The 27,698-nt window shown below is 42.1% G+C and overlaps 1 protein-coding gene across 2 annotated transcripts in view; it reads left to right on the top strand.

Moving 5' to 3' along the window:
- Window positions 1-27,698, top strand: part of abat (4-aminobutyrate aminotransferase) — a 174,267-nt gene that overhangs the window by 57,577 nt on the left and 88,992 nt on the right. For both annotated transcript variants that reach the window (XM_072559591.1, XM_072559592.1), the window contains exons 3-4: window positions 9,209-9,306; window positions 14,056-14,085. In XM_072559591.1, coding sequence (XP_072415692.1) covers window positions 9,209-9,306; window positions 14,056-14,085 — 128 coding nt within the window. The remainder of the gene's footprint in view (window positions 1-9,208; window positions 9,307-14,055; window positions 14,086-27,698) is intronic.

A 27,698-nucleotide genomic window follows, 5' to 3' on the forward strand; every position in this document is an offset into this window, starting at 1 on the left:
GAGCTATAGGGAGAGGCTGAACAGGCTGGGGCTGTTTTCCCTGGAGCATCGGAGGCTGAGGAATGACCTTAGAGGTTTACAAAATTATGAGGGGCATGGATAGGATAAACAGGCAAAGTCTTTTCCTTGGGGTCAGGGAGTCCAGAACTAGAGGGCATAGGTTTAGGGTGAGAGGGGAAAGATATAAAAGAGATCTAAGAGGCCACTGTTTTCACAATGAGGGTGGTACATGTATGGAATGAGCTGCCAGAGGAAGTGGTGGAGGCTCGTGCAATTGCAACATTTAAAAGGCATCTGGATGGATATATGAATATGAAGGGTTTGGAGGGATATGGGCTGGGTGCTGGTAGGTGGGATGAGATTGGGTTGGGATATCTGGTCGGCATGGATGAGCTGGACCGAAGGGTCTGTTTCCATGCTGTACATCTCTATGACTCAAAACTTGTATGCGGTGTATACGACAGTATTAGAAATTATCTTAATATTGCAATATGTAGCTGGTGGTTAAATGTTCAACCAGCTATGATAAAAGAGACCTTCAAAACATTGATCTCAAGCATGGAATGAGATTTTAGGGTGTAACAAAAACAAATTGCTGGAGTAACTCAGCAGGTCTGGTAACATCTGTGGAGAGAAAAAGTCAAGTCAAGGTTTCGATCTAATGATAGTTCTTCAGACTGTCAGCAATTTCTGTTTTTGCTTCACATTTCCAGCATCCGTAATTTTTTTTTGTTTAGATATGAGAATTTGTACTTTCTTGTACAAAAATAATGCAGGCGCATTCTTCCTGCCTATATCTGGCCTGTCCAGCCCCATGAGGATTTTATATGTTTCTATGAGATCCTACCTCAATCTTCTAAATTCTAGCAAGTACAAGTCCAGCCGATCCAGTCTTTCTTTGTATGTCAGCCCTGCCATCCTGAAATCAGTCTGGTGAACCTTCGCTGGTCTCCCTCAATAGCAAGAATGTTGTTCCTCAGACCAGGAAACCAAAACTGCACACAGTATTCAAGGTGTGGCCGCACCAACGCCCTGTACAACTGCAACAAGATATCCTTACTCCTATACTCAAATCCTCTCAGTATGAAGGCCAGCTTTTCTCACCTCCTGCTGCACCTGCATGCTGATCTTCAGTGGCTGTTGCACCATGACACCCAGGTCTCATTGCACTACGTCTTTTCCTGCCACCATTCAGATAGAAATCTGCTTTCCTGTTTTTGTGACCAAAGTGGATAACTCCACATTTATGCACATCATATTGCATTTGCCAAGTACTTGCCCATGCAGTCAGCCTGTCTAAGTCACCTTGCAGCCTCTTAGCATCCTCCTCACAGCACACACTGCCACCCAGCATAGTGTCATCTACAAATATAGAGATATTGCATTCAATTTGTTTGTCCAAATGATTAATGTATGTTGTGAACAGCTGGGGTCTCAGTACTGAACCCTGCGGTACCCCACTCGTCACTGCCCATCACTCTGAAAAGGACCCATTAATTCAAACTCTCTTGCTTCCTGTCTGCCAACCAGTCCTCTACCTATGTCAATACATTATCTTTGATACCATGAGCTTTGATTTTGCTTCCTAATCTCTTGTGTGGAACCTCATCAAAAGCCTTTTAAAAGTCAGATACACAGCATCCACTAAAAGGGTTCTGTCCTTGTGGTTTATGTGAAGGTTGATAGGTTGGAAGGTGAGGACCAGGGGGGACAGAACCCCCCCCCCCCAGTCCTCACCTTCCACCCTACAAACCTTCACATAAACCGCATAATCCGCTGACATTTCCGCCACCTACAAACGGACCCCACCGCCAGGGATATATTTCCCTCCCCACCCCTTTCTGCTTTCCGCAAAGACCGTTCCTTCCGTGACTACCTGGTCAGGTCCATGCCCCCAACAACCTACCCTCCCATCCTGGCATCTTCCCCTGCCACTGCAGGGAATTGCAAAACCTGCACCCACACCTCCTCCCTCACCTCCGTCCAAGACCCCAAAGGAGCCTTCCACATCCAGCAAAGTTTCACTTGCACATCCACCAATGTCATTTATTGTATCCATTGCTCCCGATGCGGTCTCCTCTACACTGGGGAGACTGGATGCCTTCTCGCAGACCGCTTTAGGGAACATCTCCAGGACATCCGCACCAATCAACCCCACCGCCCCGTGGCCAAACATTTCAACTCCTCCTCCCACTCTGCCGAGGACATGCAGGTCCTGGGCCTCCTCCACCGCCACTCCCTCACCACTCGACACCTGGAGGAAGAATGCCTCATCTTGCATCTCGGAACACTTTAACCCCAGGGCATCAATGTGGATTTCTGCCCCCCCCCTTACCCCGGTTCCAACCTTCCAGCTCAGCACCATCCTCATGACCTGTACTACCTGCCAATCTTCCTTCCCACCTATCTGCTCCACCCTCCTCTCTGACCTATCACCTTCATCCCCACCTCCATTCACCTATTATACTCTTGGCTACCTTCTCATCAGCACCCCCCTCCACCCCATTGGCTCCCTGTCTTCATTCCTTTGATTTGGAGATGCCGGTGTTTGACTAGGGTGTAAAAAGTTAAAAATCACACAACACCAGGTTATAGTCCAACAGGTTTAATTGGAAGCACACTAGCTTTTGGAGCGACGCTCCTTCATCAGGTGATAGTGGAGGGCTCGATCGTAACACAGAATTTTTAGCAAAAATTTGCAGTGTGATGTAACTGAAATTATATATTGAAAAATTGATTGTCTGTTAAGCCTTTCATCTGTTAGAATACAGTGGATAGTTTCACTTCTTTCATGTGTAAATCACAAAACCTTTTTTTAAAAGTTGCATTCTCGGGTTAGCTGTTAACAATGGTGATAGCTAGACAATATGTTGAAGGTGTTGGCCCCCTGTGTTCTCTGTCTATGCCATGATGTTTAGATTGATTCTAAATACCATTGTTAACAGCTAATCCGGGAATGCAACTTTTAAAAAAAGGTTTTGTGATTTACACATGAAAGAAGTGAAACTATCACTGTATTCTAACAGATGAAAGGCTTAACAGACAATCAATTTTTCAATGTATAATTTCAGTTACATCACACTGTAAATTTTTGCTATAAATTCTGTGTTACGATCGAGCCCTCCACTATTACCTGATGAAGAAACGTCGCTCCGAAAGCTAGTGTGCTTCCAGTTAAAGCTGTTGGACTATAACCTGGTGTTGTGTGATTTTTAACTTCATTCCTTTGAAAGGCTTTTGCCCGAAACGTCAATTTTCCTGCTCCTCGGATGCTGCCTGACCTGCTGTGCTTTTCCAGCACCACTCTAATCTAGACTCTGATTTCCAGCATCTGCAGTACTCAGTTCTGCCTGCCTGAATGTAGCCCATATAATGTGATAATGGTCAAAAACTGTGGCACTGGAAAAACACAGCCGGTCAGGCAGCATCCGAGAAGCAGTAGAATCATGTTTCGAGCATAAGCTCTTCATCAGGAATGTTCTTGACTGCACTCAAGTAGGAACACAGCAGCAGGCCTGGGAACACGATAGTGTGTTGGTGGCAGGCAACAGGCAGTGTTCCAGCAACCCTCAGTACAAGCTCAAAGAACAACACTTGATGCTTGGGGACCCTACAGCCCATGAAACAGAAGGGATCAGGGCTGTAGATCACAGGAAACATTCGTGATGAAGAGTTTATGCCCGAAACGTCGACTCTCCAGCTCCTCGGACGCTGCCTGACTGGCTGTGCTTTTCCAGCACCATATTTTTTGACTCTGATCTCCAGCGTCTGCAGTCCTCACTTTCTCCTAATGTGATAATGGTTCTAGCAATAGGTGAGAATGGGTAATTGTGCTAAAAACAATCCATGGTGTAGCCAGACAAGGTGTGGGATGGAATAAAAATCATAGAAGGATGTGGAGTCAGGCTCAAAAGTTATTGAACTCGATGTTGAGTCCTAAAGGCTGCAGGGTCCCCAAGCATAAAATATTGTTCTTTGACCTAGCACTTAAGGTCGCCGGAACACTGCCTGTTGCCTGCTTCTTCAACACATTATCGTGTTGAAAAATGTGTTGCTGGAAAAGCGCAGCAGGTCAGACAGCATCCAAGGAGCAGGGGAATCGACGTTTCAGGCATAAGCCCTTCTTCAGGAATGAGGTTGAGAGCCTTGGAAGGTGGAGAGATGAATGGAAGGGGAGTGGGACTGGGGGGGTAGGTAGTAGAGAGTGCAATAGGTGGATGGAGGTGGAGGTAATGGTGATAGGTTGGAAGGGAGGGTGGAGCGGATAAGTGGGAACGACGATGGACAGCTGGGGCAGATCATGAGGGCGGTGCTAAACTGGAAGGTTGGAACTGGGATAAGGTGGGGAGATTGGGAAATAAGGAAACTTTTATTTGTTTATTTATTTGGTCAGGTCATGCACAAAACATATACATTGTTCCACCTAACCAATGCTACATATTTTTCCTTATCTCTTCTAACTGTACAATCCCAGGATGGTTGAAGCACGTAGATGCTAATTATAAACGCACATGAGTTAAGACTCAGGTTTCTGACAATGTTTACTGCGTAACTCTTCTGCAAGACTGTATTGCATTGGTTTGCTGGATAGTTGAAAAATTTTTAACTGATCACAAAGAAAGGGTATCGAGAATGAAATTTAGGCATTATTTTAATAGCTTTATTTTATTTAAATATATTTGCATACATCCTAAATTAATGGGCAAGGATTTGGTTTCTTCAGTCACAAGATTGTGCTCAGCAGATTTGGCCTTCTTGGATAGCAGCCACGTAATGTCTTGGGGTTTTCTGTTTTCTGAGAAACTTAATTTGATATGAAAGGAGTCACTTCGCAGAAATGGCTGTAGTGTAAGAGTTTAACTGTATTCTCATGTTGTTACTATAAGTGCCAAGTAATTTCAAGAAAAGTATATTTACATTGATTTCTGTTAAAGTATTATCACAAAACTTATTTATGATGTACATTCTATGAAGAAACCAATGTTATTGATGTATTTTTGTACAGTAAAGTTCTTGAATGTATGTATGTGTATGGTTATATATTTCCAATATGTATTAGTCATATAACCTGGCTAGTATGTTGTTGTTATTGGTTATACTACAAGAGCTTTCTGTGTGTATGGTGTTTGTCTCTGGATCACTGCTAAATAGAGCATTTTATTTCACTCTGAGAAATTGTGGTAATGTGAGAGCAATAGAAACACAATCTACCTGCTTTTAGAAATCAAGTGAAGTTATTTATTGAATATTTTTTATTACCTCTTAAGCAGGGGCTTAAATCTCTTGTGGCATTGAACTGTGACTCAGATTAAGCTGGGAGATAAAAAGAATGTAAAATGGAAGGGGATTAAATACGAGTTCAAACACTCCAATGTTTTGCACTCATCATAACACTCAGCCACTCCAGCATCCCATGATTCTTATAATTCAGCTAAGACATTCTTATTACTTTATTGAGCAGGTATTTTTTAACTTTAAAAATATACTTTATTCCTAAAAATATTGTTGTGGGGAAAAACACCAGTCTCTGAGTCAAATGACAAAGTTTACTGCACAAGGAAATACCGGAGCTCCGGGGAGAGAAAGACACCAACAGCTCAGTGGTCAGCTGCAAGTCTTCTCTCGACCCGGAGCACATGTCAAGAAACTTTTATACCTCTTGTGATACAATAGGTCAGTGATGAGATTATTGTCTTCATAACATGTTTTGTTTATGGCAGTCATTGCAGAATCTTTGATAGTTTTGATACAGTATTTGTCAGTTCCAATACAGCCTTTGTTAATTTCCACCTGGTCATTGTCAGTTTCAGTGTAGACATTGTCAGTTTCAATGTCTGTACGGAAATCCTTTGCTGTAGTAATGGGTGCTAATTCCTCTTCTAGAGAAGGACGATTACTGCAACCCTTGCTATTAGCATTTTGTATTGAGTCTGTATCAAGCTGTAATTATTTCTATCAAAGGTATTGGCTCATGTGTATTCTCTCCACCACCTGCCTGAAAGTAATTAACTGGGTTGTGAGTGCATTGTGCTGGCCACAGGCAGTGACTGTATCTTCTCTGCTGTTTCTCTCCATATTGTGATCTGGCGGCCATCAAGTGTGTCAAGTTGACCAACTGATGGCTCAGCGCACATCTTGTGTGGCCGTGTGCCTAGTGTCACCCTGTCCCGTGCCATCTCCCTCTTCAATATCTTTATATACATATATAGTCACCGAAGCAATTCAGTTCTGTACAGTAGCATACGAAGAAACAACCAAAAAGTAGAGTTTCACTTTATCCAGCAAAGGCATTCCATAGTTTTATGAGACTATATTTACATATATTTGTGCCACCGGAGTCCGATAACTGAATGGACCCCCATTTACCTTCAGCAGAAAGACCTTAGATGGTGGTCTTTTCCCACTGCACCTTGGTGGCAGTTGCCCCAAGCTTTAGTGTGTCTCACAGAACTTAGTCCTAGACCATGGAATGAGCTAGTTTGCAACACTCTGTTGGGGTCAACTCCTTGATCTGGAAGACCAACAAGTTTTAGGCAGACCAAAGAGTGTCTTTCACTGAGTTGATGGTCTTCAAGTGCAGTTGATATTTGTCTCGGTGTATCCCTTGGAACAGATCATAGAGCATAGAGTCCTGCTTCATAGAGCTGCTCAGGATGAACCTCAACAAAATCCACTGCGTCTTTCTCCAGACTTCTCTTGCAAAAGCACATTCCAGAAGGTGGTAAATGATAGTCTCTACATCCCTGCAGTTGCTTCAAGGGCAACGTGTAGTGGTATAGACTGACCAGGTGTACATGAAGGACGTCACAGGTAATGCTTTTCACGAGCCAAGTGATGACATGGTACTTTGTGAAAGGTTCTGGATGATGAGGCATTCTGCAAAATGACTTTGACAGGCTGATCATGGAACAACTCGTCAAGATCCACCCGCTCCTTTTCCCGCAGGGTCTTGAGGATGCTACTTGTTGACCTATTTCTGATAGACATGTGAAAAAAGATATTTTTCTTTGCAAATTTCTCCACGAAGGACAGGTGATATAGAATAGTCCAACTACTGGGAGTGTTCCACGACAACGAGGCGAGACCCATCCTTTGCAACATCAGGAACAAGTAGAACCTCAGTACAAAATGATACTAAGTGGTTGCATACTGAGGTTTTACACACAGCCTGATGCAGCCACGCACAAAGGTGGCCACCAGGATAAGGGCAGCACTGGGTACAGCCCTGCCCCCACCCCCACCCCACATATCCAGAGTTTTGTACATGGTGTCACTGCGGACACGACCCATCTTAGATCTCCAGATGAAGTGCAAGATTGCTTGGGTGATTGCAACAGCACAGGTTCTAGGAGTGAATTAATTTATGAGTAATGCAATTTCAATTGTCCCACCTGTTTATTGAAGTAACCCAGAAAAGATTGCTGGATAAGTCACATTACAGTATAGCTTAGTAATGTGCTTTACAAGAAAATAGACTGCAATAACCATGTAAGAAGAAGTATTTGTTACAAATTATTTTAAAAATAGCTGATTTTCTAAACTCAAAAAATAATTGATATTTCCTCTTTAACTCTTTGCACATATTTTCTGCCCTCTCCTTTTCAGATTCCAGACTTGCTAGTAGCTTTTTGGTACCTCACCCAATTAGCTATTCTTGAGGAATAAAAAGGTTTATTAGTATTCGGTCATCCAATACCTTAGGCAGCTCTGCCACTGGAGATAAGGATGGTTTAATGTATTGTGGTTATTTAATTTACAAACAAATAATAAAGTATAGAATTTCTAAAGTACATTATGTGGATAAGAAAGGCTCCAGAAAGTGTTAAAAAATAATTTCAGTATTCATCAGATACTATTTAATGATATGTTTATAATAAAGAAATGACAGTGATGTGATTTGTCTAATATTAGATGCCATCAGTTTATAGTTATTGAGAGAGGATTAACACAAAATTGACGAGAAACAATTAATCACGGTAAAACATCACAAAATTAGCTCTGAGGAAACCAGGAAATTTGGATTATTTTCAAAGTACTTCCCCACGTATCACAGACATGTAGCGTCTCGCAATGCTCAGTAGATGGCAATTACGAGTCCAAATTGGGGTAAGCCCAGTTACAACTGAACTGGGAAAATACTGGATTCCATTAGCAGTGTACCAGAACATGCATTTGCCCACTAAGAGTTTCCATTTATCCCTCCAGGAAAGGCAATAATTTGTTTTTCTCCATTATGTTCCAACAAGATAAGGAGAATGGGTGTGGGTGGATTACTCTTCGGAAGGTCAGTGTGGACTTGTTGGGCCAAAGGGCTGTTTCCACACTGTAGGGATTCTATGAAAAGATTTCACTGTTGGTTTGGAATTTGACTGAAGTATAATCTGTAGTGTTTCCATTTGCCTAACAGAATTGATCCTAAGATGTCTGACCTGTGGGAAGCCCTCAGATTAAATAGAAAATAACAGCTCCCTATTCTACTTCCACCCCAATCCATGCCATAGCCTCCCATCCATCAGCTACATACATAGCTGTTTTACCATCTAGTCCTATAGAGTGCATCGAGAACATTTCTGCACTCTATCCTCGTACTCCTGCAATTTTATTTATCTCAAGTGCCCACCCAATTTCCTTTTGAAATCATTGATCGTCTCCACTTCTCATTGCCCCTGAGTTCCAGATTGTTACCACACTCTAATAAAAATTAAATCTTCCAGTTTGTGAATTGCAATTCATCTGATTATATGGTGGATGCTAGTCACTAAACAATACAATTGACACTGTCTCTGATTATTAAATCTTTTACATTTATGTTTGTGTTGGCAGGAGTAGTTGATCAGCAGGTGCCTGTTGAAACTTCTACTTTTTTGGGGTTTCTGAACTTAAGGAGGAGTCAGAAGCACATTTTCTAATGCAACTGCCACCAGCGCAGTTAAGTTAGCTTTTCACCATTATTTGCCACGGCAGAAAGAGCTTTTAAATTACATTCTATCCTTCATCCCACAAAAAGTATGCATGCATTGGTGGTTGCATTCAAAATCACAAAATATAACATGGAAATGACCAAAACCCAAGCGTTGTCTGCTCTCGTGTGCCTTTTTATATATATTATTGTTAGTTATGTTTTCTAAACCTCAATGCAAGTGTTCCAGTAGGTATTATCAAAATATTACAATTGAGTTAAGAGACTATTATATTTAATTTTGTAAAGGATCTCGATATGTTAGTCAGCCTGCGAACAAGACAGACGTGGATGTCGAGTTTGAGGGACCATTGATGAAAACGGAAGTACCAGGACCGAAATCTCGGGTATGTCAATTAGACATATTCTGAAATTATAGCAAATAACTTTTCAAAAATTGATGCATTAGTGTCACAATATCATGCTTCGTATTATCTGTTCAATATGGAATTAAAATTCCAGAACTTCAGTTGATTCTTGGTAATAAGTGATGGTGAAAGTCAGCTTTTAAAACTGTCATTTAGTTAAACTTGAAACTCTGAACTATTGCTGTAAGGTTAATTTGAATCCACATTTGAATGTGTAAAGATACTTGGAGCACACTGATTAATAGAGTGATAATGAGATCACTGATTTATGCTACTTTCATGTCAATTTGCTGACTCCATTTGGTTGTTTGTATTTTTAAAGTATTTTTTATCCCTCAAGGTCGTTGACTCTCTTGCTGTAGTGGGATTGTATGTTTTTCATATATTGCAGGATCCATACATCTGGTGAAAATATGTTAGTGAATTAACTTTGACATGGCAGAGCTTCACAACATATATAGATTATATTTCATGTGTGATCTTTAAGTATCATCATGCTATTTGATCACAGGAACATCACAGATACATTTGATTTCTACCAGCTATCCACACAAGATTCTCTTTAAGGAGACTTCAAATTCCACTTGTTTCCACTTGTTTTCTTTTCCATACTTAACCAAGTCACTTAGCATTATTTCAAGTGAGATCAGACAACTTTGCAAAGTCCAGGACTGAACCTGGGAACTTTCTAGTCAACATAGTGCAACAATTCACTGAATACGTTCATTGGATCATAGGGCAGCTGGTAAGTCACCTATTTATGGAATGAATTTTGATTCTGAGAACAACAGAACCAGTACTCATGTGCAAAGTGTTTGTTCCCATTTATGGATCTAATTAACCTTCACTTATATTAGGAGAAAATGTCAGGAAGGCCAGCTGCATTGGTACAGCATCTTGTGACATTGTTGAAATATATGGAAGTGTCCCACATGGTAGACTACTTTTCTGAAATATTGTAGCAGACCTGACAGCGAATGCCCACAAACAAGAATAGTCAGTACAGCTTGGTTGCGGGAAGAATGCCCTGTTCATCTTTTGTTAGTGCCACCGGATCCTTCAAGACCACCCTGATCAAACAGCTAATACAGGGCTGCATTGTTGACTGAACACTGTGTGGACCTTGAAAACTAAAACGTCTGACCCAGAGGCAAGGGTATTACCAACTGAGCCCAGCTGACACACTGTAGATGTCATCATTATTCAAAGCTGTCTTACAGTGTGACTGAGTTTGGCTGACTTGGTTTGAAAGGCTGCCAGCCTATTCATTTAGCCATTTGGTGGCAGAAAATGAATCAGTTGGTGGCAGAAAATGAATCCCTGATCATTGACAGTACCACTACCTTTAACAACAATGGCACAGTGTTTTTTCACATATCTGATTTCCTCGCAGTGTGCTTTTAAGTTTTAATAACATTTAAATTTGTTATGTGCTATTAAAACTTTTGTATCTGTTCTAGAAATTCTCTGTGCTATGCATCACTGTCTTTCCCATAAGTAAAGATTATGCCAATAACGACCAGGAGTTTCTTTAAAATAACTAACCTCTAAATGGAGAATCACATGGCTCGGAGCTGAATGAATGAGATCTCTCAGCTCTATGAACTAAGCTCTACAATCCTTCCTATCAATCTTCCAGTCTTCCAAAAGAATATGATGCAATAATAAATATGAAATAACATGTGGAGGTCTGGTTGGCTTAGCTAGCACGTGATTCACAATAATGCCCACGGCGTGGGTTCAGTTCCTGATCTGGCTGAGGTAGACTTAGGATCTGCCTGTTTGGCCTGTCCCTGAGCATGGAAAGCAATGGCACCCACCATTGACAAAAAATAACACTGCCATGGAAGCACTTCAGGCTGAAACCTCAGCAGGAAGTGAGCCAAAGACCTGCCTTTAGCCAGCACTCGTGAATGAATGAATCTCACATATAGAATATCAGTTATAGCAATTCTTCAACTTAAATTCAGTTGCTACTTACAATATAAAACATTATAGGATGCCTCATGACTACAGTCTCTGGATTTAAAATATTAATGAAACAGACAATCTGAGCTCGTAGATTGCTCAAATCCTTATACTAATTTGACTGGGACAAGGGTGGGTTTAGCAATTGACAGCCTTTCTTGCCTTGAGGCAAGCCAGTAGATATTCAAATTAAATTAATTGTTCCTATAAGCTCTTGGTAACTAACTTGTGTTGATTTTGAAATAAATTGTTATTCTAAAACATAGTCAAATAAGAAGACATCTTCTCCCCCATGCTCTTCGAGTATTGGTTGGACTGTGGACTCATTTGTGTGGAGCCCAGGCATTCTGGCAAAATGGCACAAAGAAAATCCTGAAGCATCATATATGCATTGGAAGATTTAAAAAGCTGCATTAGTATCAGTGGCAATACTGTACTACCAAGCACTCCTTTGGTGGTATCAGGATTCAACTAAGAAGGAACATTGCTTGTAGTGAAATGGTAGTTAGCACCCCAACAGCAAATGTAGCAAGTACTGTTGGACCTGCAGCCACTCATTGCACCTAAGCAATGTGGCTTGCTGCTGTTTGATGTGTGCATATCTTCCAGGAAAGGCTGGTAGCTGGAAATAAACTTTGACAGAGGGGGGCTATTTGCAAAAAAACTGCTTGTGCAAGCAATCCACATTTTGCACACAAGCCATTTTTAAAAATTTACATATGTTTTCAATTCTCGGGAAATGGATTTCTGAATAAATTTCAGCTGGGTTCTCCCAAACTAGTTCCCTCTATGGTCCCATTTCGAGGCTTGAAAGATGTTGCAGCTCCTCAGTGAGGGCTTTCAGAATGGGAGAATAGCCATAATAACTTGGTCAGATCTCCACAGTTGTACATTGCTACCTCAGAGTTCACCATCTCAAATTTTCAGCTTGGAACCTCTCTTGAAGTCCTGATCTACGCCTCTCCTGGGCAATTCCTCAATAATTGCTTTAAAAGAAGACAAACAGGCTGGAATTTTATGCACCCATCCCAGAAGAGGTGGCTGGATTTTGAGGGGCAGGTGCCAGGGATCAATGAAATAGAGTGGCATGTGAGGGGTATGTGCCAGTTCACCACTACTTCCTCTGGAATTTTACCAGCAAGCGAGTAAGTTGTCACATACCTGCCCATGTTTGAGCCAATTAAGGCCCTTAACTAACCAGCTAATGCCCAGTTGAAACCTCACACCCCCCCCCAACCACTGTTCCAGGGTTTTACACCTTGTATGCAACAGAGGACACTACCCCTTCAACTCTCTCCAGCCAGCAGTTGCCATCCCATTTTGTCCCTCATTAGGATCCCAGTAGTGGCCCCCCAGACCCTTGCTGGTGCCTGCATTTCCAGTTCCAGCAAAACCGCCCTGTCTTCATGGTTATCTGCCCCTTCTATTTAATTGACCGGTAGCTCAGGGCTTGTGGAGGTGGAATATCCACCCACCTGGGACAAAAGACGCATGCTCAGCCAGTTAACAACCCTACCCATTGTTAAATCTGAGCACAACTTGCTGGCCTGGCAGAGACAGGCCTTCCCAAATTTTTCCCACCTGGGGCAGGCTTGGGAAACAAGGGAGGCGTTGGTGCAGATGGGTGGGGTGGAAGAGCCAATGCCTCCAATACAAATTCTTAAAATTTAAGAGAAATTTATACATTGTTTTTAAAAAATGTTTCCAAAGACATTAAGCTGATTGGCCATAACATTTTGTGTGTCTGACTAGTAATCTGCTGCACAAAGAGTACAGTCATACAGCCAAATGTTAGCTTTCCTGATGGACCCAGTGGGCAAATGATGAGAATGATGATATAGTATTAAATTCTGAGAGTCAGAAAAACTGGGTTCATCTGCTGATCCTGTGTTTGTCGTTATGAAGCAAATGACCTCGAAGCTCAGTATGTAATAGCAGTGACCTGCACAGTTATAGGCAAGATGTCAGGTTTACTCTTACTCTGTGTTGTTGGCAAATCTCAGACTGGAAAAGAGTTGAGATTCAACTTAGAATGGTAACCTGAGACCTGAGCAAGGGAACGTTGGTGTTCTCCCTGCCAGGCAGTCCTGCAAGGAATTGGAGTCAGGAAGAGAACAGCTAATTAATTCACGTTGTTTATCATAATTTTAATTTCCTTTTAGACCAGGAGTAGGAGTACTTCTTTGAGATCGACAAGGAAGCTTTAAGCCTCCCCTGCTCTGGATTCCTTCTCAGCCTGGGACATTTTCATGTCCCTTCTCCAAACCATATACTTTCTTTGGTGCTGATCACTGTTCCCTTTGGTTTTAACAGCCATATCATTGCCTCTCAGCTTCCCAGCTGCTTTGGTCATGAACTGAGCAATTAAGGCATCCATATGGGTGCAAAATATATCAGACCTGCCTACTGTCTCTCCTGAAGGCACACTTCACCTGCTACACTGTTTTCCCACCTGGAGTAAAGTTCAAGGCCAATTGTTGTACAACATGGGAGGTGATAAAAAGAAAAGTTGCAATTCCTCGGGTTGCTCAAAGCAGAGACTTTGCATGAGACATGACTTTGCATGAGAAGTCTTTTAAGTAACTGTTCAGGAGATAACTTGTGTGAAGCAGGGTGATATGGAAGAGACCAGTGCCTAGAAAGCATAGTGTGTGTGCAGGCAAGGAAGGACTGTTCTATGTTGTTTCACATTTTTGTTATTTTCTGTACTGATGTTTTCTCAGTTCTATGATTTTTATGTGTGTGTCTGATTATTTACAGGAGTTAATGAAGAAGCTGAATGAGTTACAGGTGAGCTTATTGATGTTTTATAATGTTATTTGCTTGGGAGAACTTTGGAATTGGGGACAATTTTCCACAGTCATTATGTTTAATAGCTGACGTGAATCAAGGCTTTTGCATCAAAATGTCATGTGATTAATTAACCTGAAACTGTACAGTTAATTTAAAATGTTATTTCTAGCAACAATTTATTTCTCACAAAAATGTATTTTATTTTGCCACAGCGTATTAAGAATACAGCCATTTATTAAAGGCATAATTGTTTTTAATACTCTAATTGTATTACAGCATGTTTTCAGGAAATCAATTGATAATGTTCTTGGAGACTGCCAGTGGGGGCTATCTACCTTATTTATTTCTTTTAAGACTGAATACACAATCGAAAAGCAACAATATGGTTCTTTTAAGTCACAAATTTGGGTCTTCCATTTGCTCTCCCATTGTCAGTGCCTGGTGCATATCTGTATAGGTAGTGAGTGAAAAAGGACACTGCATTGTGCACAGGTGAGCTAAGTCATTCCCCTACTTGTGAAGATGGCAGATTGTGCTCCTCACGTGTTCATGTGATATCTGTGGGGAGATGGATGTTGCCGCCAATTCTCTCTGCTTGACTGGATCTAAGATTTTATTAGTTTAGAATGAATTTTAACAAAAAGAGCTCATCTTAACAAGGTGTAGTTTATTGTATAGTAACATGACAACTTGAGTGAAAACTAACTTTAATATATATGTGTACATTGTGACAGTTTTAAAAGCACATTAAACAGTTCAACAAAGATGGCTACTATAATAATGTGACAAGACTGAGTACTAACCTTTCAGCATTCCATGTACTTTCTGATGTTTTGGAAATGCTAACTATTGTGCTATAACCTACTACAAAGACAACTGTCTCCCACTGCAACAGAATTGCAGTTCCACGCATCCTAGAAGATATGTTAACTTTTCACTTAATTACTGGTTACCTTAAAAATAGGGACATTGTTAATCTTAAATAGCAATAACTTGCATACTGTTTAATAATGTCCTTGTTTTCAGAAAGGAGTCCAAATTCCAAACCTTGAATTAGCGCTCTGACTTCCTTTGTGAGGATTGTTGATTAGCTAATCTGCAGTGGAGGAGCTGTAGACAGTTCTTCTCTTTAAAAATCTTTTTAAAAATCTTCTGAGGACCTTTTCCTCAAATGTAATTTCTGCTTCACTCAGTTTTACTAGCAGTGAATACAGATACAGATTGGTGGCTGTTTCTTAGTCTGGAGGCTTTACTTGAGTAGCTTGAACTTAGAGGGGGTTGATTCTGTGATTTGCAGCAGCACTAACCCTAAATTGACTCCTGTTTCAAAATTTAAAACAGTGAACAATCACTTTACCCTCTTTGACTCTATCTCTCCTTGTATGTTTGTAACAGTATCTATGTTGCAAATCATACACTCCATGTCAATGAGTGTGTGAAATTAACCATGCTCCTGGTTTAACTTTGTTGTAGTGTTGTAGTCAACAGACGAAGTGGGAGTAATACTATCCAACTGTTTAATGAAAGGGGAAAATTAAATCACAATCTGCTAACAGGTAGGTGGTGAAAACGGAGAGAGATTAATTTGAAAATGCACAATCTGTACATTACAACAAGCTACATTAGCTACTGAGAAATTATTACTAAAACTATGGGGAACTGTAGATGATACCTCTGTCCCCTTAATTAAACAGAACTATTCTCCTGATTTAAGATCTTAAATGTTAAGATCGTCCCTGTTCTCTTTGAACAAGTTTTGGTTACCTGTCCTAAAACCCCATCTTAGGCTCTGAATCCATTTCCTTGATTATTCTCCTTATCGAACTTTGGAATGGTTTCCTTTGTTGTGAAGAATATATCAGTTCAATTTCTTGTTGGAACAGAGAAGCCTGAGAGAAAATTTAATTTAGGTAAAAACATTATGAAGCATTTTGATAGAGTGAATGGCAAAATGTTATTCTCTGAGTCTGTGGTGCAGGTGATAAAGTTTCATCTATTTGAAATTAAAATTTAAAAGAGCTTGAGGAGACAGGTTGGGACAGTACCAAAGCAAAATATAGTGGATACTGAAAATGTAAAGCAAAAATGGAAAATTCTGGAATATATATGAAATAACTGCAGAGACTGACATCCTGTCACCAAATGACCCTTTATTTACTTGTCCACAGTACACTGTCTGTGGCCAGCCAACTCAGATTCAGTCCCTGAACTGAGGAGATTCTGAATCCCCTGTTTATATTTTTTTCTCTAATATAAATAGGGGATTCAGAATCTCCCCTGTTTATGTTGGTTACGCAGTACTTCCTGATTGACCTAGGTAAACAACCCCAGTCAAGGATGCTGTCCTCAATGAGTTCCACCTGGTTCCAATTGCTACAATTCAGAGGGCCAGGCAACATCTGAAATAAAAATTTAATGTTCCAGGCCAATACTTCTCCCTTTCAGAGTCTAATATCCTGACATTAAGAAAATGTTTTTTCACAGAATGGCTAATGCAGAATCCAGTTTCCATTTAAAGGGAAGATATTTGAGGTAATGGAAGATACAAAGCTGTAGAGACAAAGGGTATTGGAAGCTGTTTTAATTTTAATTCGTCCTGGAATTACTGAAAGGTTTATAATAAAATTTTTGCTATGTGATCGAAAGGGAAGGGAAAGTGAAAGCGACAGGGAGTATGGTGCTAAATGGAAAGATAAGCAGCAGGATAGCATGTGTCCAGGCGGATTTAAAATTGAGGCAGACTGGGAATGCAAAAAAAAGCAAGGATAACTCAGGACATCATATGACTTCCAATATCTCTAATGATAAGAAAGTTAGCATTAAGGCACTTTACCTGAATGCTCATAGCATTCATAACAAAGCAGATGAACTAATGGCACAGATCATAGTGAATGATTATGATGTGGTAGGCATCACAGAGACTTGGTTACAGGGGGGTCAGGACTGGCAGTTAAACCTCCAAGGATTTTCAACTTATCGAAAAGATAGGGAGGTCGGCAGAGGGGGTGGGGTTGCCTTGTTAGTTAAGAACAAAATTAAATCTATGGCACTGAATGACATAGCATCAGATGATGTGGAGTCTGTGTGGGTGGAATTGAGGAACGACAAAGGCAAAAACACCATAATTGGAGTTGTGTACAGACCTCCTAACAATGGTCAGGACCAGGGACGCAACATGTACCGGGAAATAGAGAAGGCATGTTAGAAAGGCAAGGTCACAGTGATCATGGGAGACTTCAATATGCAGGTGGACTGGGTAAAAAATGTTGCCAGTGGATCCAAAGAAAGGGAATTCATGGAATGCTTACAGGATGGCTTTTTGGAACAGCTTATCATGGAGCCCACAAGGGAGCAGCTATTCTGGACCTAGTGCTTTGCAATGAACCAGACTTTATAAAAGATCTTAAAGTAAGGGAACCCTTAGGAAGCAGTGATCATAATATGGTAGAGTTCAGTCTGGAGTTTGAAAGAGAGAAGGCAAAATCGGATGTAATGGTGTTACAGTTAAATAAAGGTAATTATGAGGGCATGAGAGAGGAACTGACAAACATCGACTGGAAGCAGAGGCTAGCGGGGAAGACAGTCGAGCAAAAATGGCAGGAGTTTGTGGATATAATTGAGGACACTGTACAGAGGTTCATCCCCAAGAAAAGAAAGATTATCCAGGGAGGGATTAGACAGCCATGGCTGACAAAGGAAGTCAGGAAATGTATTAAAGAAAAAGAGAGATCCTATAAAGTGGCCAAGAGCACTGGGAAATCAGAAGATTGGGAAGGCTACCAAAACAAACAGAGGATAACAAAGAGAGCAATAAGAAATGAGAGGATCAAATATGAAGGTAGGCTAGCCAGTAATATTAGAAAAAGTTTCCTTCAATACATAAGAAACAAACGACAGGCAAAAGTAGACATTGGGCCACTTCAAACTGATGCTGGAAGCCTAGTGATGGGAGATAAGGAAATAGCAGGAGAACTTAACAAGTACTTTGCATCAGTTTTCACAGTGGAAGACATGAGTAATATCCCAACAATTAAAGGGAGTCAGGGGGCTGAATTGAGTATGATTGCCATTACAAAAGAGATAGTGCTAGAAAAGCTAAAAAGTCTTAAAATTGATAAATCTCCTGGCCCCAATGGGATACATCCTAGAGTTCTGAGAGAGGTGGCTGAGGAAATAGCGGAGGCATTGGTTGAGATCTTTCAAGAGTCACTGGAGTCACGGAAAGTCCCGGATGATTGGAAGATCGCTGTTGTAACCCCCTTGTTCAAGAAAGGATCAAGACAAAAGATGGAAAATTATAGGCCAATTAGCCTAACCTCGGTTGTTGGTAAAATTCTAGAATCCATCATTAAGGATGAGGTTTCTAAATTCTTAGAAGAGCAGAGTCTGATTAGAACAAGTCAACATGGATTTAGTAAGGGGAGGTCATGCCTGACAAACCTGTTGGAATTCTTTGAAGAGGTGACAAGTAGGATAGACCAGGGAAACCCAGTGGATGTGGTCTATCTAGACTTCCAAAAGGCCTTTGATAAGGTGCCACACGGGAGGTTGCTGAGCAAGGTGAGGGCCCATGGTATTCGAGGTGCTACTGGGATGGATTGAGGATTGGCTGTCTGACAGAAGGCAGAGAGTTGGGATAAAAGGTTCTTTTTCAGAGTGGCAGCCGGTGACGAGCGGTGTCCTGCAGGGTTCAGTGTTGGGGCCACAGCTGTTCGCATTATATATTAATGACCTGGATGAAGGGACTAGGGGCATTCTAGCGAAGTTTGCAGATGGTACGAAGTTAGGTGGACAGGCAGATAGTACTGAGGAAGTGGGGAGGCTACAGAAGGATCTAGACAGTTTGGGAGAGTGGTCCAGGAAATGGCTGATGAAATTCAACATGAACAAATGCGAGGTCTTGCACTTTGGCAAAAAGAATAAAAGCATAGACTACTTTCTAAACGGTGAGAAAATTCGTAAAGCCAAAGGACAAAGGGATCTGGGAGTGCTAGTCGAGGATTCTCTAAAGGTCAACATGCAGGTTGAGTCCGTGATTAAGAAAGCGAATGCAATGTTGTCACTTATCTCAAGAGGGTTGGAATATAAAAGCACCGTTGTGTTACTGAGACTTTATAAAGCTCTGGTTAGGCCCCATTTGGAGTATTGTGTCCAGTTTTAGGCCCCACACCTCAGGAAGGACATACTGGCACTGGAACGTGTCCAGCGGAGATTCACACGGATAATCCCTGGAATGGTTGGTCTAACATATGAGGAACGGCTGAGGATCCTGGGATTGTATTCATTGTATTCATTAGAAGATTAAGGGGAGACTTAATAGAGACGTAAAAGATAATACATGGCTTGGAAAGGGTGGACGCTAGGAAATTGTTTCCGTTAGGTGAGGAGACTAGGACCCGTGGACAAAGCCTTAAAATTAGAGGGGGTCAATTCAGAACAGATATGCGGAGACATTTCTTCAGCCAGAGAGTGGTGGGCCTGTGGAATTCATTGCCGCAGAGTGCAGTGGAGGCCGGGACGCTAAATGTCTTCAAGGCAGAGATTGATAGATTCTTGTTTTCTCGAGGAATTAAGGGCTACGAGGAGAATGCAGGTTAGTGGAGTTGAAATGCCCATCAGCCATGATTGAATGGTGGAGTGGACTCGATGGGCCGATTGGCCTTACTTCCACTCCTATGTCTTATGGTCTTATGGTCTAACCTTTCGCACAGGTGTAGTGTATTTGCACTGTTTGTAGAATGCACAACCTTGCTTTGTTGTTTTACTTGTGGTTCGTTTTCCAGTCTTTAATAGGTTAACGATTTCTGGTTTGTAAGTTTGCCATTTGACCAAAGTAACTATATACAGTTAATAGGTTTGAAGAACATTGAAAGAATCAATGTGTTTTGTCAGCATGTTGCAGAACTATTCCGATTGTGTAAAATAAGTACAGGGTCAAGTTATTTTGTCATGATCATGAAGCAGGGACATGGCCAGGGTCATGTTTTTCCTCAGGTAAACATGATTAACATGTTTACGATGACAATAGCTACTCATGTTTTCGTTAATTTGTTATATAGCATAGTATGTATATTTCAGAAAATCATTTGGAAATTAAAATCCTTTCCAATATCCTTATGTCACTAGTTTAGCTGAAATATTGTATTTTGGGCTAGGATATGGATACATTCTCCAGTTTCCACAAGATGTTGTTTGAGGCCCAGCTTCCACTCAAACCAAACACAGTCTTTCGCACCAAATATGAAATGACTGGGAAAGGAATCCACTGGCATGTTCTGATGCAAACCCTTAAGCTCCAGCCTAGAAGGATCATAGAACATAGAACAGCACAGGCCCTTCGGCCCACGATGTCATGCTGAGCATTTACCTAACCTACACACCCCTCAATTTACTGCCGTCCACGTGCTTGTCCAGCAATCAATTAAATGTCCCTCATGTCTCTGACTCTACTACCACCACTGGCAATACATTCCACCCACCCACCACTCTTTGCGCAAAGCACCTACCTCTGACATCTCCTTAAATTCGTCATCTAGTCACCTTAAAATTATGACCACTCATTACAGCCATTTCTGCCTTGGGGAAAAATCTTTGGCTATCTACTCTATCTATGCCTCTCATTATCTTGTACTCTGCTATCAAGTCACTTCTCTTTCTTCTTCGCTCTGGTGTGAAAAGCACAGGGTCACTTAACCAGGCAGCATCCTGTTAAATCTCCTCTCCATCCTCCCAAAAGCATCTGCATTCTCCCTAAAATGCGTTTGCCAGAACTGGGCACAATATTCCAAGTGTGGTCTAACCAGGGTTTTAGACAGCTGCAGCAAAACTTTGTGGCTCTTAAACTCAATCCCCCGTTAATGAAAGCCAAAACACTCTACGCCTTCTTAACAACCCTATCAACTTGGATAGCAACTTTGAGGGATCTATGTACATGGACACCAAGAGTTTTCCCTGGAGCATCGGAGGCTGAGGGGTGACCTTATAGAGGTTCATAAAATCATAGGGGGTATGGATAGGATAAATAGACAAAGTCTTTTCCCTGGGGTAGTGGAGTCCAGAACTAGAGGGCATAGGTTTAGGGTGAGAGGGGAAAGATATAAAAGAGACCTAAGGGGCAACTTTTTTATGCAGGGGGTGGTATGTGCACGGAATGAGCTGCCAGAGGAAGTGGTGGAGGCTAGTACAATTGCAACATTTAAAAGGCATCTGGATGGGTAAATAGGAAGGGTTCGAAGGGATATGGGCCAGGTACTGGCAGGTGGGACTAGATTGGATTGGGATAACTGGTCGGCATGGTTGAGTTGGACCGAAGGGTCTTTTTCCATTTCTGTACATCTCTATGACTCGATAAGATCCCACTGCTCTTCCACACTACCAAGAATCTTGTCTTTAACCCTGTATTCAGCATTCAAATTCAACTTTCCAAAATGAATCACCTCTCATTTATCTAGGTTGAACTCCATCTGCCACTTCTCAGCGCAGCTCTGCATCCTGTCAATGTCTTGTTGTAGTGTGCAACAGCCCTCAATGCTATCGATAACACCACAGACCTTTGTGACATCGGCAAAACCTACTAACCCACCCTTCCACTTCTTCATCCAAGTCATTTATAAAAGCTACAAAGAGCAGATCCCTGCGATATGCCACTAGTCACCGACCTTCAGGCAGAATACTTTCCATCCACTACCACTTACTGTCTTCTTTCGGCCAGCCAATTCCATATCCAGACAGCCAAATTTCCCTGTATCCAATAGCTCCTAATTTTCTGAATGAGCCTACCCATGGGGAACCTTATTAAATGCCTTACTGAAATCCATATGCACTACAACCACAGCTCAAACTTTGTCAACTTGTCTCATTACACCCTCAAAGAACTCAATAAGGCTTGTGAGGCATGACCTGCCCCTCACAAAGCCATGCTGACTACCTTTAATCAAACTATGTTTTTCAAACTAGTCATAAATTCTATCTCTCAGAATCCTTTCCAGTACCTTGCTTACCACAGGCGTAAGGCTGACTGGTCTGTAATTTCCAGGGATTTCCCTATTTCCTTTCTTGAACATAGGAGCAACATTCATTTCCCTCCAATCAGCCAGTACTACTCCTGTAGAGATTGAGGATACAATGATCATCACCAGAGTAGCAGCAATCTCATTCCTCACTTCCTGTGGTAACCTTGGGTATACCTGGTCTGGCCCTGGGGACTTATCTATCTTGATAATTCCCAGAATTACCAGCACATCCACTTCCTTAATATCAATCTGTTCAAGCATACTAACCTGGTCCATGGTGTTCTCACTATCGACAAGGTCCCCCTCTCTCGTGAATACTGAAGCAAAAAGCTCATTTATAGTCTCCTCTAACACTTCAGATTCCAAGCCCAAGTTCCCTCCACTATCCCTGATCAGCCCTCACCTCTCTCTGATCATTCGCTTATTCCTCGTGTACATCTAGACTGCCTTTAGGGTTTTCACTAATCTTTCCCGCCAAGGATTTTTCATGCCCCTTCCTTGCTCTCCTCAGTCCATTTTTGAGTTCTTTCCTAGCACTCCTGTAATCCTCTAAAGCTGTGCTAGATCCTTGCTTCCTCCACCTTAAGTAAGCTTCTTTCTTCCTTTTGATGAGAAGCTCCTCCGCTCTTGTCATTCAAGACTCCTTCACCTTATTATTCCTTGCCTGTCTCAGTGGGACAAAGTTATCCAGTGCTCCTTAAACAGCATCCACATTTCTCTTGTGCCTTTCCCATAGAACAGTTGTTCCCAATTTATACTCCACAGCTCCTGTCTAATAGAAGTATAATTTCCCCTCCTCCAATTAAATACGTTCCCATACTGTCTGCTCCTATCCCTCTCCATGGCTGTGGTAAAGGTGAGGCAGTTGTGGTCACTGTCACCGAAATGCTGTCCCACCGAATGATCTGATACCTGGGCCTGGCTCATTGCCTAGCACCAAATCCAATATGGCCTCCCTCCTCGTTGACCTATCTATGTTATTGAATCAGGAATCCAAAAAAATCATTTTGGAAGAACAAATAAGAATGCGGAATACAGGGTTAATGGTAGGGTTCTTGGTCAGGTGGAGGAACAGAGGGATCTTGGGGTCTATGTACATAGATCTTTGAAGGTTGCCACTCAGGTGGATAGAGTTTGTAAGAAGGCCTATGGAGTATTATCGTTCATTAGCAGAGGGATTGAATTCAAGAGTCGTGAGGTGATGTTGCAGCTGTACAGGACTTTGGTTAGGCCACATTTGGAGTACTGTGTGCAGTTCTGGTCGCCTCACTTTAGGAAAGATGTGGAAGCTTTGGAGAGGGTGCAGAGAAGATTTACCAGAATGTTGCCTGGAATGGAGAGTAGGTCGTACGAGGATAGGTTGAGAGTTCTCGGCCTTTTCTCGTTGGAACGGCGAAGGATGAGGGGTGACTTGATAGAGGTTTATAAGATGATCAGAGGAATAGATAGAGTAGACAGTCAGAAACTTTTTCCCCGGGTACAACAGAGTGTTACAAGGGGACATAAATTTAAGGTGAAGGGTGGAAGGTTTAGGGGAGATGTCAGGGGTGGGTTCTTTACCCAGAGAGTGGTGGGGGCATGGAATGCGCTGCCCGAGGGAGTGGTAGAGTCAGATTCATTGGCGACCTTTCAGCGGCATTTGGATAGGTACATGGATGGGTGCTTAATCTAGGATAGAAGTTCGGCACAACATCGTGGGCCGAAGGGCCTGTTCTGTGCTGTATTGTTCTATGTTCTATGTTCTATGTTCTATGAATCCCTGCTGGACACACCTGACAAAATCAGCTCCATCCAGACCATCTGCACTAAGGAGATTCCAATCAATATTTGGGAAGTTGAAGTCACACATAATAACAACTCTGTTACACCTGCACCTTTCCAAGACCTGCTGTCCAACCTGTTCTTCCAGCTCTCTGCTGCTATTGGGGAGTCTATAGAAAACACCCAATAAAGTGACTGTTCCTTACCTATTACTGACTTCCATCCATACTGATTCAGTGGACATACCCTCCTCAACAACCTCTATTCTGTAGCTGTGATGTGCTCTCTAATTAACAATGTTTCTCCCCCTCCTTTTTTAACCCACTCCCTGTTCTTTTTAAAAATACTAAACCCTGGAACATCCAGCAACCATTCCTGCCCTGTGATATCCATGTCTCCGTTATGGCCGCAATATCGTTGTTCCAAGATCCATACTCTAAGTTCATCACTCTTATTTCTGATACTCCTTGCATTGAAACAGACACACTTTAATCCATCCCTTTGCCCTACCAACTGTGTATCCTTCCTGACAGACTACCCTCTGTAGCTCTGGTTCCCATCCCCTGCCAAACTAGCTTAAACCCTCACAAAGTGCCCTAGCAAATCTCCCACCCTGGACATTGTTGTGCTTCTAGTTTAAGTGCAACCTGTCCTTCAAGTACAGGTCCCATCTTCCCCAAAAGGTATCCCAATGATTTACGTATCTGAAGCTCTCTCTCCTGCACCAGCCCTGTAGCCATGTGTTTAGCTGCATTCGCTCCCTGTTCCTCGCCTCACTAGCACGTGGCACCGGTAGTAATCATGAGATTGCTACTCTGCTCGTCCTGCCTCCCTGAAATCACTTTTTAGATCCTCATCCCTTTTTCTGGCTACGTCATTGGTGCCAATGTACACCATGACTTTTGCCTGCTCACCCTTCCCTTTCAGAATCTTTAGATTTGATCAGAGGCATCTCGGATCCTGGCACCTGGGAGGCAACATACCTTGTGGGAGTCCCGTTCGCGACCATAGAATCTCCTATCTGTTCCTCTAACTATTGAGTCTCCTGTCATTAGCGTTTTTCTATTCTCCACCACCCTACCTTCCCTTCTGAGCCACAGAGACAGGCTCACTGCTAGAGATCTGGCCACTATGGCTTTACCCTGGTAGGTCATCCCCCCCAACAGTATCCAAAACAGTATACATATTATTGAGGGGAATAGCCAAAGGGGATCCCTGCACTGTCTGCCTGTTCCCTTTCCATCCCCTAACTGTAATCCATCTACATATCTCCTGTACTTGAGGTGCAACTACCTCGCTGTAACTCCTCTCAATTACCCCCTCAGCCTCCCGAATGATCCGAAGTTCATTCAGCTCCAGCCCCAGCTTCCCTAATGCGGTTTCTGAGCAGCTGGGTTTGGGTGCATTTCCCGCAGATGAAATCAGTGGTGACCCTTACCTCCCACATTTGACAGACGGAGCATGCAACTGCTCTAACATTCATTCCCACTCTTCTGAACTCCCAAAGAGACCATTGAAATTAAAAAAACTAGTAGCCTTACCAAATCGGCGCACAGAACCTTTTCTTGAAGTGAAGCAAGTCATGGCCATGGTCACCTTCACAGCCATCAAAACGCAATGCTTTGAGGCTGCAGATCTGCCTGAAAAAGGTGGCAGATTATTACAAATGACTTGTTCATGAAGTAGAAATGACACAAATACTGCTCCTGGCTGAGTTGAGATAAGAGCAATGCTCCCTGATGATTTAGATGGCAAGGCCTCCTCTGAGATGCCTCCTCCCCTTCAGTCCATATCCTGTCTATATCCCTCTGCTCGTCCTCCTCCTTCTGCTTGTCCTCCTCTATACTGTCTCTGCTCAGTGTCCCTTTCAGTCTTTCAGACCTGGGCAAATAATGGCACCTATGAATGGTCTGACCACTCGCTGAAAACTTGCTGAACAGCAGTAGAAAACTGACAGCCCTTTACAAACTCAATTATTAAACATCAACCGGCGAATAACCTGACAATACTTGATGACCCTTCTAAATTGTGCTAGTGTGGCAGAGGTGGTGGCAGAAGTGTCTGTCTTGCTGCTGAATGCATGGTTAAGAGAAAGTGTGTAAGATAGACATTAAATTTGGGAGTCATATATTTAAAATTGGGTTTGAAGTTATAAGTGGTTTAAAATTAGTTTATCGAGTATTAAGTGGTTTGTTAACAAGAAGCAGATTAAATATGATGCATAAGCTAAATAGGCAGGAAAGCATAGGACCTGTGCCAGGTGAAAGCAATCTTGGTGGACAAATAGATTTATGGCAACAGATTGGGTGCTTGTTCTGTGTGGCTTGTGGCAGCAGCCATCTGCTCTCTAATTGAAGTGTTTAGAAGCTCTTACCTTACTGTTCCTCACACTCTTTGGGTTGGCACAGTGTTTAACACTGCTACCTCACAGTGCTAGAGACCTGGGTTCAGTTCCTGCCTCAGGCGACTGACTGTGTGGAGTTTGCACATTCTCTCCGTCTCTGTGTGGGTTTGCTCCGGTTTCCTTCCACAATCCAAAAATGTGCAGGTTAGGTGAATTGGCTATGCTAAATTGCCCATAGTGTGAAGGGGTAAGTGTAGGTGAATGGGTCTGGGTGGGTTGCGGGTTGGTGTGGACTTGTTGGGCAGAAGGGCCTGTTTCCACACTGAAAATAATCTAATCTCTTATTCTGGTCTTCATCCATCTGAGGAAGGCAGCTACCTGACCAGCACTGACCCCTCTAACCTCAAGCATCCACTAGAATCACAGAATCCCTACAGTATAGAAACAAGCTAAACACTGAGCTATCTGCTGCCACTAATATATTTTATTTCTAGGGCTCAGTTGTTCATCCTGTGTCAACCTTTCTTCCACTCCATCTGACCAAACACAGCTAAATAGCTCCTCAAGTTGTCCCAGGCAGTTCACCACACATTCTCTCTCACTGTAGGAGAAAGTGAGGACTGCAGATGCTGGAGATCAGAGTCGAGAGTGTGTTGCTGGGAAAGCACAGCAGGTCAGGCAGCATCTGAGGACCAGGAGAATCAACATTTCGGGCATAAGACCTTCAACAGAAATTAAGAACGGTGAAGGGCTTATGCCCAAAACGCCGATTCTCCTGCTCCTTAGATGATACCTGACCTGCTGTGTTTTCCTCGCAACAGACTCTCACACACAGACCCACCACTGTGACTGAGGTCACCTTTTATCCTACTTCAGGCTTGGTGCCAGACAGGTACTAATAAGAAGATACACAACATGAGAGCATAATTCTCCTTGGTTACTTCCTTTGTTATACCCTATTGTCTGGCTGCAAAAAATACTTTCTTCGTTTGTGAACTAGTTCCAAGAGAATTCATCACACTTAGGTAAACATCAAATGATGCCAGAGGTATGTATGCTTTCAAAATGTGACATTAAAGTTGAAAACTCTATGGAGGCAAAGTTTATGGCTTTTGTATCTATCTGTTTATCTCTAGGGCTGTCTTAACTCTCATCTGTTGTAAAACTGGTAACTGGTCAGATTTATGTCAAGTCATTGGATTTGATGATTCTTAAAGCAACAAGAAAGGAAATCTTATAGTGAGAATATTTAACCTAGCAGATAGTTGTAGAGTGCATTGAGAAAAACCATCAGTTACAGAAGGACTGAAGTATTGAAATTTTGCAATATCTGCTCTGGGTTTTGTTTATCAATTTCAGTAAAAATGACCTGAACTATGAGATTTATGATACAATCAGTTAATTGTTAGATAAAGATCAAAGTTCAATCTCATTAAATCCCAACTTTCATTCTGGAAAGATTTGCAACAGCATAATTCAATAGTACAAAGGTG

Source organism: Chiloscyllium punctatum, chromosome 40 (genome assembly GCF_047496795.1).
Source record: "Chiloscyllium punctatum isolate Juve2018m chromosome 40, sChiPun1.3, whole genome shotgun sequence".
Taxonomy (NCBI): domain Eukaryota; kingdom Metazoa; phylum Chordata; class Chondrichthyes; order Orectolobiformes; family Hemiscylliidae; genus Chiloscyllium; species Chiloscyllium punctatum.